Source organism: Armigeres subalbatus, chromosome 1 (genome assembly GCF_024139115.2).
Source record: "Armigeres subalbatus isolate Guangzhou_Male chromosome 1, GZ_Asu_2, whole genome shotgun sequence".
Taxonomy (NCBI): domain Eukaryota; kingdom Metazoa; phylum Arthropoda; class Insecta; order Diptera; family Culicidae; genus Armigeres; species Armigeres subalbatus.
In genome coordinates this window covers 290,962,717-290,979,728 of record NC_085139.1, presented here as the reverse complement: position 1 = coordinate 290,979,728, position 17,012 = coordinate 290,962,717, and the positions used below count along the sequence as shown (strand labels likewise).

The 17,012-nt window shown below is 41.7% G+C and overlaps 2 protein-coding genes across 9 annotated transcripts in view; both read right to left on the bottom strand.

Annotated features, from left to right (window-relative positions):
- LOC134207709 (TNF receptor-associated factor 5) overlaps positions 1-17,012 on the bottom strand; it is a 114,851-nt gene that overhangs the window by 2,943 nt on the left and 94,896 nt on the right. The window contains exon 1 of one of the 6 annotated variants that reach the window (XM_062683529.1): positions 13,683-13,897. The exons of 1 other annotated variant lie outside the window; for it this stretch is intronic. In XM_062683529.1, the coding sequence (XP_062539513.1) occupies positions 13,683-13,766 (84 nt within the window). In that variant the 5' untranslated portion in view covers positions 13,767-13,897. Of the gene's footprint in view, positions 1-6,096; positions 6,195-6,316; positions 6,575-6,854; positions 6,943-13,039; positions 13,568-13,682; positions 13,898-17,012 lie in introns of those variants that run through there. 4 more of the 6 variants (XM_062683531.1, XM_062683532.1, XM_062683530.1 and 1 more) reach the window with 4 other exon arrangements.
- Positions 14,206-17,012, bottom strand: part of LOC134207710 (ras-related protein Rab-27A) — a 97,784-nt gene continuing 94,977 nt past the window's right edge. For all 3 annotated transcript variants that reach the window (XM_062683537.1, XM_062683535.1, XM_062683536.1), the window contains exons 2-3: positions 15,439-15,663; positions 14,206-15,172 (exon numbers count right to left, since the gene is read on the bottom strand). In XM_062683537.1, coding sequence (XP_062539521.1) covers positions 14,657-15,172; positions 15,439-15,597 — 675 coding nt within the window. In that variant the 5' untranslated portion in view covers positions 15,598-15,663 and the 3' untranslated portion in view covers positions 14,206-14,656. The remainder of the gene's footprint in view (positions 15,173-15,438; positions 15,664-17,012) is intronic.

The window sequence follows — 17,012 nt, the reverse complement described above, 5'->3', positions numbered from 1 at the left end:
TCATGATTGTGGGTATGCATTTGTTTCCGTGCAGGATTACTCATAGTTTTGAGTTGTCCTGCTTTTGACGGAAATTGAGTAAAATTTCCGTGGGATAGAAAGAGAGAGCAATACAATTTTACTCAGTCACTGAGTAGGTGAAAGTCAGCGTGGTTGCTTTTTGACGTAAACTACGTCTAAGGGGAAGACTCGGATACAGGGTGTAAAATGAAAATTTCAAAATAGGGGACCGTCACGAAATCATGTAAGATTTGTAACATTAATAGGTCCCCCTATTATCAATTATGGAACTGGGCTATATGAATGGGGTAGTCCAGCTGCTAAACAGTGGAGTCCCTACCACCTCACATAGTGGGAGGGTAGTAGTACCGGTAGGTAGTAGTGCTGGTGGGATGGTTTCTTCTCTTCTATTATTATTATTATTTATTGAGACTAAGGCCGAAGTGGCCAGTGCGGTATATGAGACGGAGGGTCCGCAAGTCATCTTCCACCTGATCGATCCACTTTGCCCGCTGCGCACCTCGCCTTCTTGTGCCCGTCGGATCGTTGTCGAGAACCATTTTCACCGGGTTACTGTCCGACATTCTGGCTACGTGCCCGGCCCACCGCAGTCGTCCGATTTTCGCGGTCTAAACGATGGATTCTCCCAACAGCTGATGCAACTCGTGGTTCATTCGCCTCCTCCACGTACCGTCCGCCATATGCACCCCACCATAGATGGTACGCAGCACTTTCCTTTCGAAAACTCCAAGTGCGCGTTGGTCCTCCACGAGCATCGTCCAGGTCTCGTGTCCGTAGAGGACTACCGGTCTAATGAGCGTTTTGTAGATTGTCAGTTTGGTACGGCGCGAACTCTATTCGATCGGAGCGTCTTGCGGAGTCCAAAGTATGTACGATTTCAAGCCACTATGCGTCTCCGAATTTCTCTGCTGGTATCATTTTCGACAGTCACCAGTGAGCCCAAGTACACAAATTCTCCTACCACCTCGATTTCGTCACCACCGATGCAAACTCGCGGTGGGTGGCTCACATTGTCTTCTCTTGAACCTCTTCGTCTTCGACGTGTTGATGACTAGTCCGATCCGCTTGGCTTCCCTCTTCAGTCTGATGTAGGCTTCCTACATCTTCTCAAAGTTACGTGCCATAATATCTATGTCGTCGGCGAAGCCAAATAGCTGGGCGGACTTATTGAAAATTGTACCACTCGTGTTAATCCCTGCTCTTCGTATTACCCCTTCCAAAGCGATGACAGACACGAGAGACCATCACCTTGCCGTAACCCTCTGCGGGTTTCGAAGGGACTCGAGAATGCCCCTGAAACTCGAACTACGCACATCACCCGATCCATCGTCGCTTTGATCCTTCTCTTCTATATAGAGCGAAATGATTTGTTCAGTGCACTGTGTTTGGTTTTACATAGTTTACGTCGAGCGGTCGTAACTTGTATACAACTCCAAGATTTTTTGCTTGGCCTTTTTCGGTGCTTGTGTGCGTTGTCTCCGTAGGGGAGATATTTGATAGCGACCGTTTAGTGAGTGTGCTTGGCGGTTGAGCAGGGAGGCTGTTCTCGGTGCGATTTTCAGCCCGTTGTTCTTCAAGGGAACTGCGCCGGACGATCTTACTTCTGGGTTGATGATGGGCATTGGAGTATGCTCCGTATCGCTCATTGATACGGAATTGCTAGAGTCCCTGAAAAATCCTTCAATGGGGATCGAAATCAATGCTACTTTTCGGTGGAGTTTTGTGGGCCGTTTTTGGGGTAGAAAGGTCTTGTGCTGAGGGGGGAGCGATGTAATTAACCGGCATAACTGAGCGAAGAAAGCTGTTGAGCTGGGTGGTGAGCAGCGTTATTTGCTGATCTTGCTTAGCGACTACCGCCTTTAGTTCGGTGATCGTAGTATTCTCTTTAGTGCAGATGGCTGAACCCCCCGTGCTGCACGTAGTTCGGCAATTTCTACATCCTTTTGGGCAAGAATCCAATTGATATCGTCAGTTCTGAGACTTTTGTCTGTATTGTTGGCCTTGCGGGAGTCATAGGCCCTGTTAGCCGCGGGGTAGGACAGGCCTAGTTCCACCTTCATTCTTTGGATCTCGTTTTCTCGTCGATATGCGGGACAAGAACGTTCCGAGACGGCGTGGTCATCAGATTGGCAGCGGGAACAGAACTTATCGTTGGAGCAGCTTCTGTCGTCAGAGATATCGTGAGAGCCTGAATACTTACCACACACGGGGCTCTTCGATTGGCAGCGTTCGACCGTATGGTCGAAAGCCCAGCAGGTGAAACACTGCATGGGCGCTGGGTAATATGGCCGGGTCCGACAACGGATATAGCCGAAATCAATAAAATTTGGCATGCTAATACCTCTGAAGGTAATTATGATGATTGGAGTATTCAATCGTGCTTCTCCGTCTTTACGTGTAATCCTCCTTACTTCTTTAACTCCTTGTTCTTTTAGCTCCTCTAGTAATTCAGCGTCGGACATGGGCGCTGGTGAGTAAATAAATCAGAAAGTTAAAGTTTGTTCCTTGTCCAGTCGAGTTTCTCCAGTAAGCGGATCGGCCGGTCGTCGAAATTTAGTTATGCTTTGTGCGGAAGTAGTTTGCAGTAGCTATCGGGCAAGTAAGTACAGAGTACTGCGCGTCCGTTCGGTCGTCCAAAACGCGAATCTCCTCAGTCTTCATATGCCACCGGGCGTGCATATTTTAACTTTTAACTCGTCGCGAAACAGCGTATTAGTGTTATTTCCCATCCCATAGATCGCATCACTTACCGAAGTGAATCCAGATAAATTATCCTTTGTAACTAAAACGATATCCTATCCCACGACAATCGTGGAGATGCAGAGGTATACTCGGTCTCTAGTAGCAACGAGCGTCGGACTAACAATCCTTCCCTTCCTATATGACCGTAAGGACGTGACCGGCGCCGTTATTGACTTTAGATATTTGAGCTCCCGAAACATCTACATTGAGAATGGGTAGCTAGTCCCAAGCCCCATTTTTATGTTCTCTGTGCAATTTCGCAAGTTCAGTCAATCACGGAGTGGCAACTACGAATTGTGCGGTCATAATGCTCATGCTCTAGTAATTCAGTGTCGGACATGCCGATAACGTCTCTACAGCTGATTACGCACCGGAGGGTGTTAAGACTGGGGTGTTCCGTTACCGTTACAGGGGTAACATCAGTAAACGACGACATGGATAACAAAGCCTTAATCTGTCGCATGTTGCGGGCCTTTAGCGCATAGGATGTCCCTTGCTCCTTCAATCGTGCCATGGACCTGTTGCTGAACTGATTTCCGGATCGTAGAAGGGACATTAGGTAATGAATCACTTACCGCTGCTAAACGGAGTACATTAAGAGCACCGGACATGTTGTCTCCGTCCATATATGGAGGTAGAGTTGGACCGGGGTGACTGCCATCGATTAAGTGCGATCCACCAAGCGGTGGATCATTTCACCAAGGGGAGTTACCCCGTTCATGGCTACCAGGGGTGGCAGCTGTCGCTATACGCTCTCAGCACCGAGGGTGCAGTTACCCACGCTCAGTGAGTTCCAACCGAAACTTTCCCTGTTCACTCTCGATCTCTTCGTAGATCTGCCTCTCTTAGAAGAATAATTTATTGCGGATATTCTGCTCAGCCGCTCTTACACTTCACATTCACCAAGATTAGCGAGTCGGTTCTATTCTAGATATCAATATGAATGAACTGCCATGTATAAATAATTAACAGTCTATGAAAAATATGAAATTGAAATTAATTTTTAAGGATATCTTTGAGAAATATACATCAAAACAATACTTGAGAGGTTGATGAAGTATAATACTGGATGGCTTTGCAAAACAGGATTAAGCCTTTCGATGTCACTACTGACACCAGCCAGTTGCCAACCGAGTGGGAAGAGGTCTGCAAGGATTGATTCGGCACCTACCAGGAATAGATCAAGCACCCCACGTTGCAATCGACCCGCCATACTACGACGTGGCCATAAGGTGCCTTGATGAATACTTTGAGCCTTTTCCCCGTAAGACGTATGAACGACACCTGTTTTATCAGATTACGCAACAATCTGGTGAAAGATTCACGGACGAACCGGTCGTGGTGGATTAGCTCATCGCCGATAGGATTGCCCAGGGATGTATTTCTGAAGAGTTACGCACAAAGTTGTTGCAGAAGGATCGCACAATGGACAAAGTGATCTCTTTGGGTACAACTTGGGTACAACAACCACACTAGCCACCGGAAAGTAGACAAAAAATAGATTTTAATACATAATAGGAAACTGGGGTAATATGCACCCCCGGGGCAAAACGACCCTTTGACGTTTTTGAGGACATTTTCGGCAATTTTTCGATAGTATTTACTACAGCGCATGTAGTTCGGATCTCAAACTACGAATCTAGCAGTAAACATTCTTGGAAATATGTCTGAAACACCGTCAAAAATGTCAAAAGGTCGTTTTGCCCCGGGGGTGCATTTTACCCCAGTTTACCCTACCAGATCTTTCGAATCTTTCCCAAAAAGTTTAGCCAAATTTCATTTTCCCTTACATATTTGTTCGGGAGACACTTTACGGAACTAACTAAACTAACCAAAAAATAAATTTATAAGCTACAATCAAAAAATTTTGGAACTAGCTTATTCAATATATCTATATATATATATGTCTCCAGATTAAACAAGCTATTAACTACAAAAAATAAAATGTCGCTGCGGTTTCCTCCTCCCTTTTTCTTATAGATTTTCTTTGAATTGGAACTTGGAACAGAAATTCGCAGAGCTTTTCAAAAAATGTTTCCTGAAGTTTTTCAAAAATTTCGTTTGAAAACGAAAACACTGAAGAAGCTGCTGGAACTCGTTTAATAGTATGCTACCTGTGCTCCAACCAGGGTTAAATTCCACTTTAAATATTATCCTGAAGGGATACGTTCCTCTTCAAACTTCTTTTATAGTGTTTTTCACTAAAGCTCATCCAAGAATTCTTGTTTTCTGAAACTTGCTCAGTAAACTGCTTGATCTGCTTATTTTGTCTAAATTATACTATTCCATTGTAGCGAAATTCAAGGTGTTTTAATTAAAACTAAATACGCGCTGGATTAAAGAATCTGGAAGTTTGTTTATGGGTCCATTACCCATTTGACCTCGGACTGGTCATGAAATACCAGGCAGCCTGAAACGGGTCACTGGAGCTGCAATGGAGACTAAATCTGACTGTAAAATTTTGTAAAACAGACAGCTTTCTCAGACAGTGGGGGTTAGTTTGGACACACACACATTATCAAAATACCCATCGTATTTATAACTTCATAATACTTTATAATTCATTTTTGAAGGAATTACGTGTTGTATTTCTCATTAATAGCATACCAAAAATGATCACCAATTTGTCAAAAAAAAAAACCCAACCCGATGGTTGTTGCTATTTATGCAAAACTTTAAAATGTTTGATATCCTCAATTAAACTTCTTCCAAGATCCAATCATGTTGAAAGATATAATTCATTGAAGTGAAAGAAACAGATCTGATCTGTTCAACAAGAGAATTCGTTTCGCTCATCTAGGCAACAGCCATAATTACTGTGTAAAAGTTGACTTTTCATCAATTTGTTTTTTGTTGCATTTAAAAAACAACATCCGCCATTACAAATGTCCAGCAAAGTTACCCCTAAGGGTACATGTAGTCCAGGTTAAGAACCGCTGCTCTATTTCAAATCTTCTTCTTCTTATTGGCATTAAATCCTCCACTGGGACATTGCCGCCTCGCAGCTTGTGTTCATTCAGCACTTCCACGGTTATTAACTGCGAGGTTTCTAAGCCATATATGCATTCATATATCATGGAGGCTATCACTATGATACTTTTATGCCCAGTGAAATCGAAACAATTTACAATCCGAAAATTGCCTAGACCGGTACCGGGAATCGAACCAAGCCGCCCTCAGCATGGTCTTGTTTAAAGCCGCGCCGCGCGTCTTATCGATAGGCTAAGGAGGGCCCCATTTCAATTTTTATTATCAATATTCATCCAATATTAATCCAACTGTCGTACGAAAATGCTGTGAAGTCGAGATGCGCAATGATCCTCCGAAACTCACATGATGCTGAGTATCGTACTCTGTATATGTCCCATGGTGTATATACAACAACGTGCTTTCTCCGGTGTTATGCCTTTTACAATGGCTAAGATATTTTTTACTTATTCCATTCTTTATTTGGTAGGCGCTCTATGTTACATAACCGCTACTGTGCCGAGATCTACTGTGGTACTCTGCTACCAGATTCCATACAGAATCTATTTTTTGATTTTGATCTCACCGTGAGTCCATTGTGTCCATTTGTCCGTGTCGTAAATCCAACGATCGTTGCATTGTGCCGTTGCCATTAGTCCGGGTAACGTTGGAGGAATGCCTCCGAGAAGAACAAGTTGTCAGTCGTCATCAGGCAGCCGCGTGACGGTAAGGCGCGTACCCCAAATGCCAACATATAGGCTGCGGATCCGACGACTGACGAGGATTTGGTGAAGGGGGCTGACAATCGAACCCATCCGCTTGTAAGGCAAACGTGTAGCCAACTACGATACGGGACCCCCAATGGCTAAGATAGTTATAATTTAAAGATCACTGTATGATGAGCTACTGTTGAACTAAAGAGATTTCACGACACGTCGAGAGTAACACACTGTAGGTATAACATCTTTAAAAAAAATTGACATTCTAGATGAGCCTTGAATGAAAGATAAGTTCACAAACGGCTCATCACCAAAGGAATAAATTCTGAATTCAAAATCTTCCGCATAAATATAAAATTATAAAAGTAACAAAATCATAGCAACTGAGCACCGCCACTCGCGCACTTTGGATAGTCTCCTGCTGTTGCTTGCAATCGCCACCACAAAAAACGCGCAACACTTGTTTGCTTTGACTTGAACGCCAGGTCGCACCTTATCAATCTTATGGGAATCGTGATACGGATTCACTTTTTAAAAAAGACTTAGTAACTCTAAAACACTTTTATTAATAATACTAACACAATACAGCACCACCGGTGATTGTCCAAAGCTGCCAAAGGAAAGAGAACGCGCCACGCGTTCGCGGGTTATTTATAATGTACAAACTGCTGATCTAGCAGTTTGGGTCGTCCACGTTGTCTGACTGCAATTGGTGCACCTGAATGGCACGATGTTCCGATGTTTCCATAATGGCTCCCCTTTTAGTTTGAAAGCCGTCCTCGGCTTTCTTCTATTGCTGTGGGATAAGTGGTATATCTCTTGACTCGGGACATCCATCAGTTGCTAGGCTGAAATTGATATGAATATCTTCTTTTGTGTTAAGTGTGAGATGTTTTCTCCAACTAAATATTTTAAAGATGATGGCTATGATCAGGCCCAGGATACATATGATTATAACTGTTGTTGATAATGAGGTTAACCATCCAAACATATGTAGTTTCCAATGCAGATTGTTCGTAGTTAAGTTGAGATGATCTATCTGGTTTCTGTGTTCTAAATGCATCTCTTGCAGATGCTGTAACGGGATGTTGTTTATCAGTATAGTTGGACTGACCTTAATTCCTGTGGTAGGGATGAATGGTTGAATTTCCAAGTCGGAGTTAGCATACTCCTCGTCGTCCAGCTTCACAGTACAATTGGAGTATTGTATGAGGAATGACCCATTGAGTAATCGTTCGGATGAACAATTTGATGAAAGTGTAATGTTGGATCCTGTAACCATGATGTTGCCTTCTGTGATTTTACGAATAGTTTTAGCTTCGTAAATTCGTTCCATAGGACATTTGGCTGTGTGTTGTCCTGAAACTAATTGTTGAATGCACTCCGTAGGCGGTTCCAAGTTGCTGGAGGAACATATAGAGAGATCTTTCATCTTTGGACACGGGTTTTTGACATAAATACGTTCTGTCCTTCAATATAAAATTGTGCCGTGAGATGAATTCGTAAATTATTGGCAATTACGGGTTCAATCAAACCAATTTTGTATTGCACATCCTTGATTTTGGTATTTTGAGTATATACATGAACATCTCGTTGTTATATACTGCGTACGCGCTAGCAATGTTCAACATATCGTCGACCGAGTTCAATCGAAAACCGTTATCGTTGAGGGTATGGCGAATAACCGAAAGTTCTTCAGGGTGGATGATGCGGCTGCTTGGGATGCTTCGTCCGGCTAGTGTTATAGATTCTTCAATTATCTCTAAATAGTATAATAATTCATCAATCTCAAATATGAAATTCAAAGAGTCTAAACTATCGAATGTTACTTTTTCCAAATTCTGCTCGTTATCTAACAGTGAATTGAAAGTTTGTGTCAAGTTTCTCATACGTTTCTCAAACAAGTGATTTATCTGAATTTGTTTATTATTTTCATCTACCAAGGAGTTTAGAGTAGAGTTTATGATCGTCGGCGTCTGGACTTCCAGAAATGTATTTCCACGCTCTACCTAATGATTCCCATCGTTTGATTCGCTGTGGCCTAATTCTATTGAACAACAGATTAATTCTGCCTATTTTTCTCCTGATAGATAACTCGAAAAAGGTCTGATTAAGCTTTCCGGTTTGGGCTACATTATTGTACACATCTATTGTCGATTCAATGGTGGTAAGGTTTATCGGATGCATTATTCTGAAAAAGCTGTTACTGATCCTAGCTTCTCCTAAGGGAATCATTATGATTGGATTTTGTTTTTACATCGTGTAGTCTTAAATCCGTTAGAGTCCTCTGCGTCAGTATACCGAGCCATAATCTGTAAGGAAGTCGGAAAGCAAGCTTTAGTCAGTTTGTTACTTCTTTGTATCTTTTTATGAATTTTGATTCCTGTTGCGTCTGTAATTGTTTTTTCGTTTTGTTCTTTGATATCTACTAGTCTATATCGGTTGCTAAAGGAGAGGCTTTTCCCTTCGTCTTAACTAAAACCGTATCGTCTTCAATATCCTCATAGTCTTTGTCCTGTATTTTAATTTTGGAATTATGTTTGTTAGCCTCAAATACAATATTGTCTCTTGCTGTCATAATAGTGCGTTGTTTTGTTAAGTTAATGTCCTGTAAGTCTAATGACGTCGAGTTTCCAAATACTATCTGTCTCGGTGCTAAATTCGTCGTGGCATGTTTTGTGTCGTTGTAAAGGGCAGTCGTCATGGACAGTCCTTGGTAAAGTGAAAGTTGGTCGAATTTCCTGCGGTTGGCCATATACATTTCTAAAAGTGTATTATGGAACCTCTCGATGGTGCCATTACTGTTGCTACTACTAGCGTAGTGAACGGCAACACCATGGGTTTCTAGAAATTCCTTAAAATTTTGACTGCGGAAATAAGTGGCTTGATCGCAAGTTAATTGTTTCGGTAGGCCAAAAATTTTGAATTGCTTGATGAGCGTTTCGATGATTTCTTCTGAAGTTTCGTGAAGGATTTTGTAAATTTGCGCAAATTTGGAAAAGGAGTCTATAATTGTTAGAAACTTTTCGTTCTCTTTCACGTAGACGTCCATGAATAGACTTTCTAAAGGTCTTTCATAGATTCTACGTGTGATTGGAATTTTAAAAGGATGATGCTCATATTTAGCGTATTTACAATCTCATCAATTTTTTACAAAGGTCCTAACAATTGAAGACATGTTTGGGAAATAGACTGATTGATGAATCTCCTCATATGTGAGTTTCCAACTTCTATGATTAAAGTTGTGACTCTTACGAACAAATTCGTCTTGGTCTTTTTTAGAAATTAGATCTGGTAGCTTAAGATTGCAGAATTGTACTCGCATTCCCTTGAAATGTTTATCTAGAATTTTAGAGCACAATTTTGCAATATTAGGTGGGGCAAAGATTCCATTCGTTATTTTTGGAGATAAATGAGCTTTAAGAATATTCAATAGTTGTTCTTCGGTATATTCCTCCTGGTGGAGTACGTGTCTACTATAACCTGAAAAGATAAAACAATAAATGTGAGTGGACTTTCTTCTATTATTGGTAATATTAATGATGAGCTGATTTCTAAATTTATTTATGATTTCCGGCCCGTATATAGGATCGTTTTCATGTACTTCGTTTTCTAAAATGGTTTGTAAATTTATTTCAGATTCATCCACGCGAGGTATTCGAGATAATCCATCGGCTACCACGTTTTGTTTTCCTTTCTTGTAAACCAATTGGAAATCGAATTGCTCCAGATATAACCGTTGACGAGTTACTCGTCCTGTTGCATCTGTTAATTTAATTTCCTTCGTTAATGGCTCATGGTCCGTGTAAATAGTAAAACTTCTACCATACAAATATAATCGAAATTTTTTTTTTGCAGCGAAATAGATAGCTAAAAGTTCTTTCGCAGTTGCGGAATACTTTTCCTCTGCTTTTGTCAGTGTTCGCGAAAGGTACGCAATTGGTCTTTCGTGTCCATCTACCATTTGCGTCAATACTGCGCCGATAGCATAGTTTGATGCGTCGGTAGTTAGTATGAACGGTTCGTTAAAGTCTGGATAACTCAAGAGTAGTGTTGTACTCATAATATCCTTTAACTTAGCGAAGGCAGATTCATATTCAGGATTGGTATTAATTGATTTATTCTTGCCACGAAGTTGGCTAGTCATTGGTTTTGCAATTTTTGCAAATCCTGGTACAAATCTTCTGTAGTAGGAGATTGTTCCGAGAAACGACTTAAGTTCTTTTGATGTTTTCGGTAGAGGCCAATTTTTAATTGCCTCAACTTTCTTTGGGTTTGGTTTCACCCCGTCTGTAGAGACGACGTGCCCAAGGAATTCTACTTCCTTACGAAGAAATTCAGACTTATCGCATTGTACCTTAAGGTTAGCATCTTTAAGGGTTTGTAAGATTTTCTGAATGTCCTTCATATGCTCATCTAAAGAAGTTGAAAAGATAATGATGTCGTCCATATAGACGAAACATCTTATCCCCAGATGTTTTCGTAGAACAGCATCCATTAAACGTTGGAATGTCGCGGGCGCATTTTTCAACCCAAACGGCATTCTCAAAAATTAGTATTTTCCATTGTCGACATTAAATGTCGTCTTTGGAATATCATTCGGCTCCACCTCTACCTGGTGAAAACCACTGGCTAAATCGAGTAAAGAAAAGTATTGTGCTTTTCCGAGGCGATCCAAAATCTCGCTAATCTCGGGTATAGGATATCTATCTGCTGGCGTTAATTTATTCAGTTTCCTATAATCTACAACTACGCGATATTTCTTTATACCTGAATTATCCGTTTTCTTTGGGACCACCCAGATCGGGGAAGTCCATGGAGAAGAGGATTCTCTTATGATTCCAGTCTCCAACATTTTCTGGATTTGCTCACTTACTTTTTCCCGTAGATGGTATGGGTACTTGTAAGTTCGTTGGTGAATGGGGTTACTTTCACCGGTTTCTATTTTGTGCTTTACTTGATGGGTGAAATCCAATTTCTGTCCATCATGGAAGAAAACACTCTTGAAGGGCCGAAGAGTTTTGGCTAATAATTTAACCTCTTCTTTATTCAAATGTTCTGCAGGGAAGTTAAGCTGCGGAACAGTTTCATGCTGGTTGAGAAAGAAACGTTCATTCTCAAAAGGTTTTAATCTCTCCAGTTTGGCTTGCCTAGTAGTAAACAAGTGTACAGTGGCACGATTATTTCTAGCCGCATAAAGGCCAGGTCGTAATGTGACACCTGTCGTCAAATTAATTTCTTCCTCAATGAGAAATGCCCCGTCTGCAGTAGTCGGTATCTCTATGAGGGTTTCCGTTTGTTCCTGAAAGTTCATGGAACTTGGATAGTATTTATCTAAAGGATATTTTATATTTCCAATCGAAAGTTCATGGCTACCGGTATCGATTTTGGCATTCATAGTAGCCAAATTTTCATATCCGATAAGACCGTCGAAAAAGTTATGGAATTGGAATACGTGGTACGGTAGAGTTTTATCAAAGCTTCTAGGAAACATATTGACATGCAATACTTTATCAATAACAAATGTACCATTTTGATTAGTCACTATTGCGGGTCGATTGGTTTCCTGGCACTTTAACACATGCTCCGGATTAATGTACGATTTATTCGCTCCAGTGTCTATCAAGAAATTCAATATCCCTTTATTAGACTTATAGCGAATAAACGGTATAAAATTGTTTACGTTGTTTGGAGATCGTCTTCCTCTAAGTGAAAATTTGACACGTTGGGTTGCATCGTTCTACCTTGCACATTGTCATCCTCATCGTCATCGTCGTCGTCATCGTTATCTACGTCTACTTCGTTCGCGTGGAACTCTGATTTAAATTGTTGTTTTTGCATCGGATTCCTATATGGGGGTTGCTTTTGTTGGGAAATTTGTTGAATTGAGATTTCGCGGGTCTAGATCTAATTTCCGCGTTCTGGTTTATACACACTGACTCGTATGCATCTTCTAAGGTTTTAGGCTTGGATAATCTAATGATAGCGGATAAAGGTTCTCCGATATTGTCAAGATATCGAGTAACGGTTAGTATATCTATGATTTCCTTTCCTGTGATGGGATTGGAATTCAAGTTAGATTTAAGTCTTGTGTTAATCTCCTTGCATTCGTTAAAGAATTTCAGGTGACTTTTATCACTTTTCTTAATGTTAAACAGTGTCGACACATTTGTCGCAAAGTCAAATCGATCACCGTATTGTTCTAACAGGATCTGTTTGATACCAACAATGGTATCAGGATCGCCATTTGCGCATACAATCGCGCGAGCGTCTCCTCTTATTTTATTTTTGATCGCTCTAATATACATAGAGCTTAGTGAATCAGGCTGGCCGTTGGCCCCCTTTATCTTGAACATTTCATATAGCTCGTCTACTTCCCGTAGCCAGCTTGAAAGTTCTTTCTTACTACCGGAAAACTCCGATAGGTTCTTGATGGGATCGGGGATAGTAAATTTACTACTGTTCCCCGATGTCATCAATGCCTTAAGCTGCTCAATTTCAGCCTTCAGCGCCTCAATCTCTGACTGCCTGGTCTCTGGCATTGTTTTAGTGAATTATTTTATAAAAGATAATAAAAATGAGTTACTCACGTAAAAGATATCCACATCCGAGGGGTTTGATGATCACGTTGTTGCAGGTTCGCGTGCGACGGGATTTTTACCACTTTTTAAACACCTCACGATCCCACTTCTGACACCACTTATGGGAATCGTGATACGGATTCACTTTTTAAAAAAGACTTAGTAACTCTAAAACACTTTTATTAATAATACTAACACAATACAGCACCACCGGTGATTGTCCAAAGCTGCCAAAGGAAAGAGAACGCGCCACGCGTTCGCGGGTTATTTATAATGTACAAACTGCTGATCTAGCAGTTTGGGTCGTCCACGTTGTCTGACTGCAATTGGTGCACCTGAATGGCACGATGTTCCGATGTTTCCATAATGCAGTATGAAATTCTTCCGATTTTACCGCGCTCGGTGAGTAATGTTTACATTTTTTATCATACACCGCAAGCAGCCTTATTACCAATCACCCTCACTAACACACTTGTTTTGTTTCACCGCTGATTAGTGATAACAGCTCGTTAGTATATGCACACAATGTATATTCGTCACAATCGAGATTTTTTTTTTGCACTTTCGTTTCGCAACCTACTTAAAACTAATGTACGCATGTGGCCGCCTGCCTTTATCGGTTTATTTCTACACTAATTGCAACAGAACTCACCTCGATTTCATTGTTTTCGAACCACTCGTTGCAATAGTAGCAGGACGACTTGTTAAACTTGACCTTCGTGGTTTTGGTTGACATTATTGCGCCTGTCCCACTATCGAAACCGAATAACCAACAACGCGCGACGTATGGATGTTGCCTTGCTCAAATTAGGCGAGCTTCTGCGTGCCACGATTAGAGCCGAGCACGTCCCCCGAAACGGTAGGCGGTCTCCGTTTAGTCTTATCACACTGGCAAAGCCTACTATTTAGTGTCTGTTCGTTTTATTATTTTTTTTTCTCCAAATGAGTTTGGAGATAAGAGCACCGTGCTGCATTGATAGCCGGACACCAAAGCGGCACCAATTTCGAAAAAGATGTTCTAAATGTGCTCGTGTGCTGGAATCAATTACCGGGGCTTCTTTACCTTATTAGTATGATTATCACATACATCGCAATTAATTAGCACGTGTGTAAATGTTTTCAGACATCGTTTCCCTAAACCTCGGGACTGTCATCAACTGTGACGAATGAAACAATTCTTATAAAATCTGACAGATTTGATATTACCAACATTTCTTAATATGTATACATCTATGGAGTCAACATTCAATACTGGTTTCGGTTCTCAACTTTGCTTCATTTCAAACGTTTATATTGTCTTACTCACAATTTGTGTTTGGCTGCTATCGTCTCGACACACGTTCGTCATAATACAAACACCAACTGTACAAATTGGTATCAAAGGTCTTCGGTTTTGGTTCTCGTTTTACGAACAAATAAAAATGCAACATCAATTTGTTTATAACAATTCACAATGTGACTGACCAACGGTCAATGACCAGAAGTGGCCAATCGTGTTTCTCGTATAAAAGCTCAATACAATAGTCAAAATTTGTCTAGGAAACGTTCCTTGAGAGATTCACAAATGGTTTTCATGATCAGCAATTCCGCATGGAATCGCTGAACGTGCTACAAAACAATCCTAATCTAACACCTACATCCGGACGACTTTTCCGTATCGGACGCTTCTTCCAGCTTCACCGGAGGGCTCTTCGTGTCCACAAACAACTTCGGCACACCCCTCCGGGCCTGTATCGTGGAACTCAGCACAATGGTTTCGATCCGCTTCATGACCTTGTCGAGCAGCCGTTCCACGGCAGTGGCCACATTGTGCCCCGTGAACGCACTCGTTTCAATGTACTCGATGCGGTACTTGTCGGCCAAACACTGGGCCCTCGTTTCGCTGATGACCCGTTTGTGATCTAGGTCGGCCTTGTTGCCGCACAAGATGATGTCCGGGTCCTCGCAGTAGGCGTGCTGTTTCAGCTGTTCCATCCAGCACTGCACGTCGAGGAAGCTCTGCTCGTTGGTGATGTCGAAGATGAGGATGAAGCCCATCGAGTCGCGGTAGAAGGCAGTGGTTAGACTGCGGAAACGTTCCTGGCCGGCCGTGTCCCACAGTTGCAGGTGTACCCGGTGGTTGATGCCATTTGAGTTATACAGCTGGAAGAGAATATGGAGAAAACTGGGTTGAAATTCCTTTAAAATCTGGCATTGCCGATACGTTTAGTAAATAATCGGGGATGTTGGTTGAGAGTGAATTTGTTACTAATGTAATCATGACAGGCGGAAAAACTCATAATATCCATGAAGTAAGCGACCCTTTTGCAGCTAAGCTTTCAACGGAAATTCAAGAATAAACAGGAAACTAATTCACACGATAAGGTAATTCAACCAACGTATAAAAACCCGAACCCAATCATACTCACCACCCGTTTCTCGCGAAAGTCAATCCCCACCGTCGAGATAAACTTCGTATGGAACACACCATCTGTGTACTGATAGAGGAAGCTCGTTTTCCCAACGCCGGAATCACCGATGGTAAGGAATTTGATAAGGTAGTCGTAGTCTATCGCAGTGGCCGTCATGTTGAACACACTCCTCCTCGCCGGGGTGGAGGCTGTCTCGGTGCCTGGTGCTCGGTTGCAAGCGTCCTGGAAATTAAAACCAAACACATGGGAAAGGAGAACGGGATGAGATACAATCAAAGTGGAATGTCTGCCGCTGTCGGGCTCTGTAAAGCCGCACAACATAATATTTCAGTTTCAGATGGCATTCATGTCGGGAACGTTGTGCGAACTTTCCTCGTCTATGTTGCTTGGAAGGAGAACAAACGGATCATGCTGGCTGACCAAAGCTAAAACCCATGTTAAATAGTTAATGAACTGCGTGGTCCTCACTCTCCAGTGATTCCAAGTATGACATTAGTGAGGAATGGGTTCAAAAGGAGGGAAACGGCAAAGCAGAGCAGATAGTGCGAGGAAATTAACAGATTACTATCGTTTCTGCCAATGCTCCATTTCATTCCTGCCACAGTCGTTGACATTGATAGAATCAGTCGGGCAATATCAAAGGTATTGGTCCGCTCTGCTGCTGGAATATTCATCGAAATGCTGTTGTGTGTAATGAACTGATGAAATGGGCTTCGATGGGCATTTTGACACGAAGCAGTCCGAAAACGTGCTTTATGCTCAATTTGATGCTCATTACTAGGCACAAAGCACGCTCCGCACCGGATCAATAGAAAAGCATCCAATTCGAATTCCAAATGAATCGAAATCGCTTGCAGCAGGGGAAAATTACCAGCACCGAAATGCAACGTGTTTATTGCGGTTTTTGCCGTAAATCACCCGCTCTTTGTGTTCAAGCACCTTTACGAGGAAAATGAAACTCAATTAGTGCAATGATGTTTTGTTGGTTAGGATGTTTACATTGAGGCAGGAGAATGTATTTCGGACGCTCGGGCAGCTGCCAAAGGCGGTTGCCTTGGTGTTTTACATGGAGCAGCATGGTATTCGAGTTTGCTGATGATTTCCTCGCTTCGAATTATATCCTAAAAAGGACAAAACGCCCCCGTTTCATTTCTAGAAATCTATAACTAACTAAAGACCATCATACTATTCAAATGTGGAAGCATTTGTGTAGTACTTAATAGATATAAAAGCAAAATTGATAAGGTAGTGATTCGATGTTATTTTCAATGTTTGATTCATCAGCGTTATGGAGCGACGCTGCATTAACTATTCGCAAAACTTGCACTGGAATACTCAGTTGGGCAACAAAATAACTTGTCCCAAATAATCAGAATGAACCTATTCAAATGCACTAATGCTGATTTTATAATGACAGACACGTAGGGGCATAACCTCTTTGTTGTGATGCATATCAATATGGAGCGTTTTACCCCGGCACTTGTTGAAATTCATTTGTTTATGACTTTTCATAGAGCTTTGTTGCATGATTTGAAATATTTTCAAATGACAACTCATAATCAATGCATTTA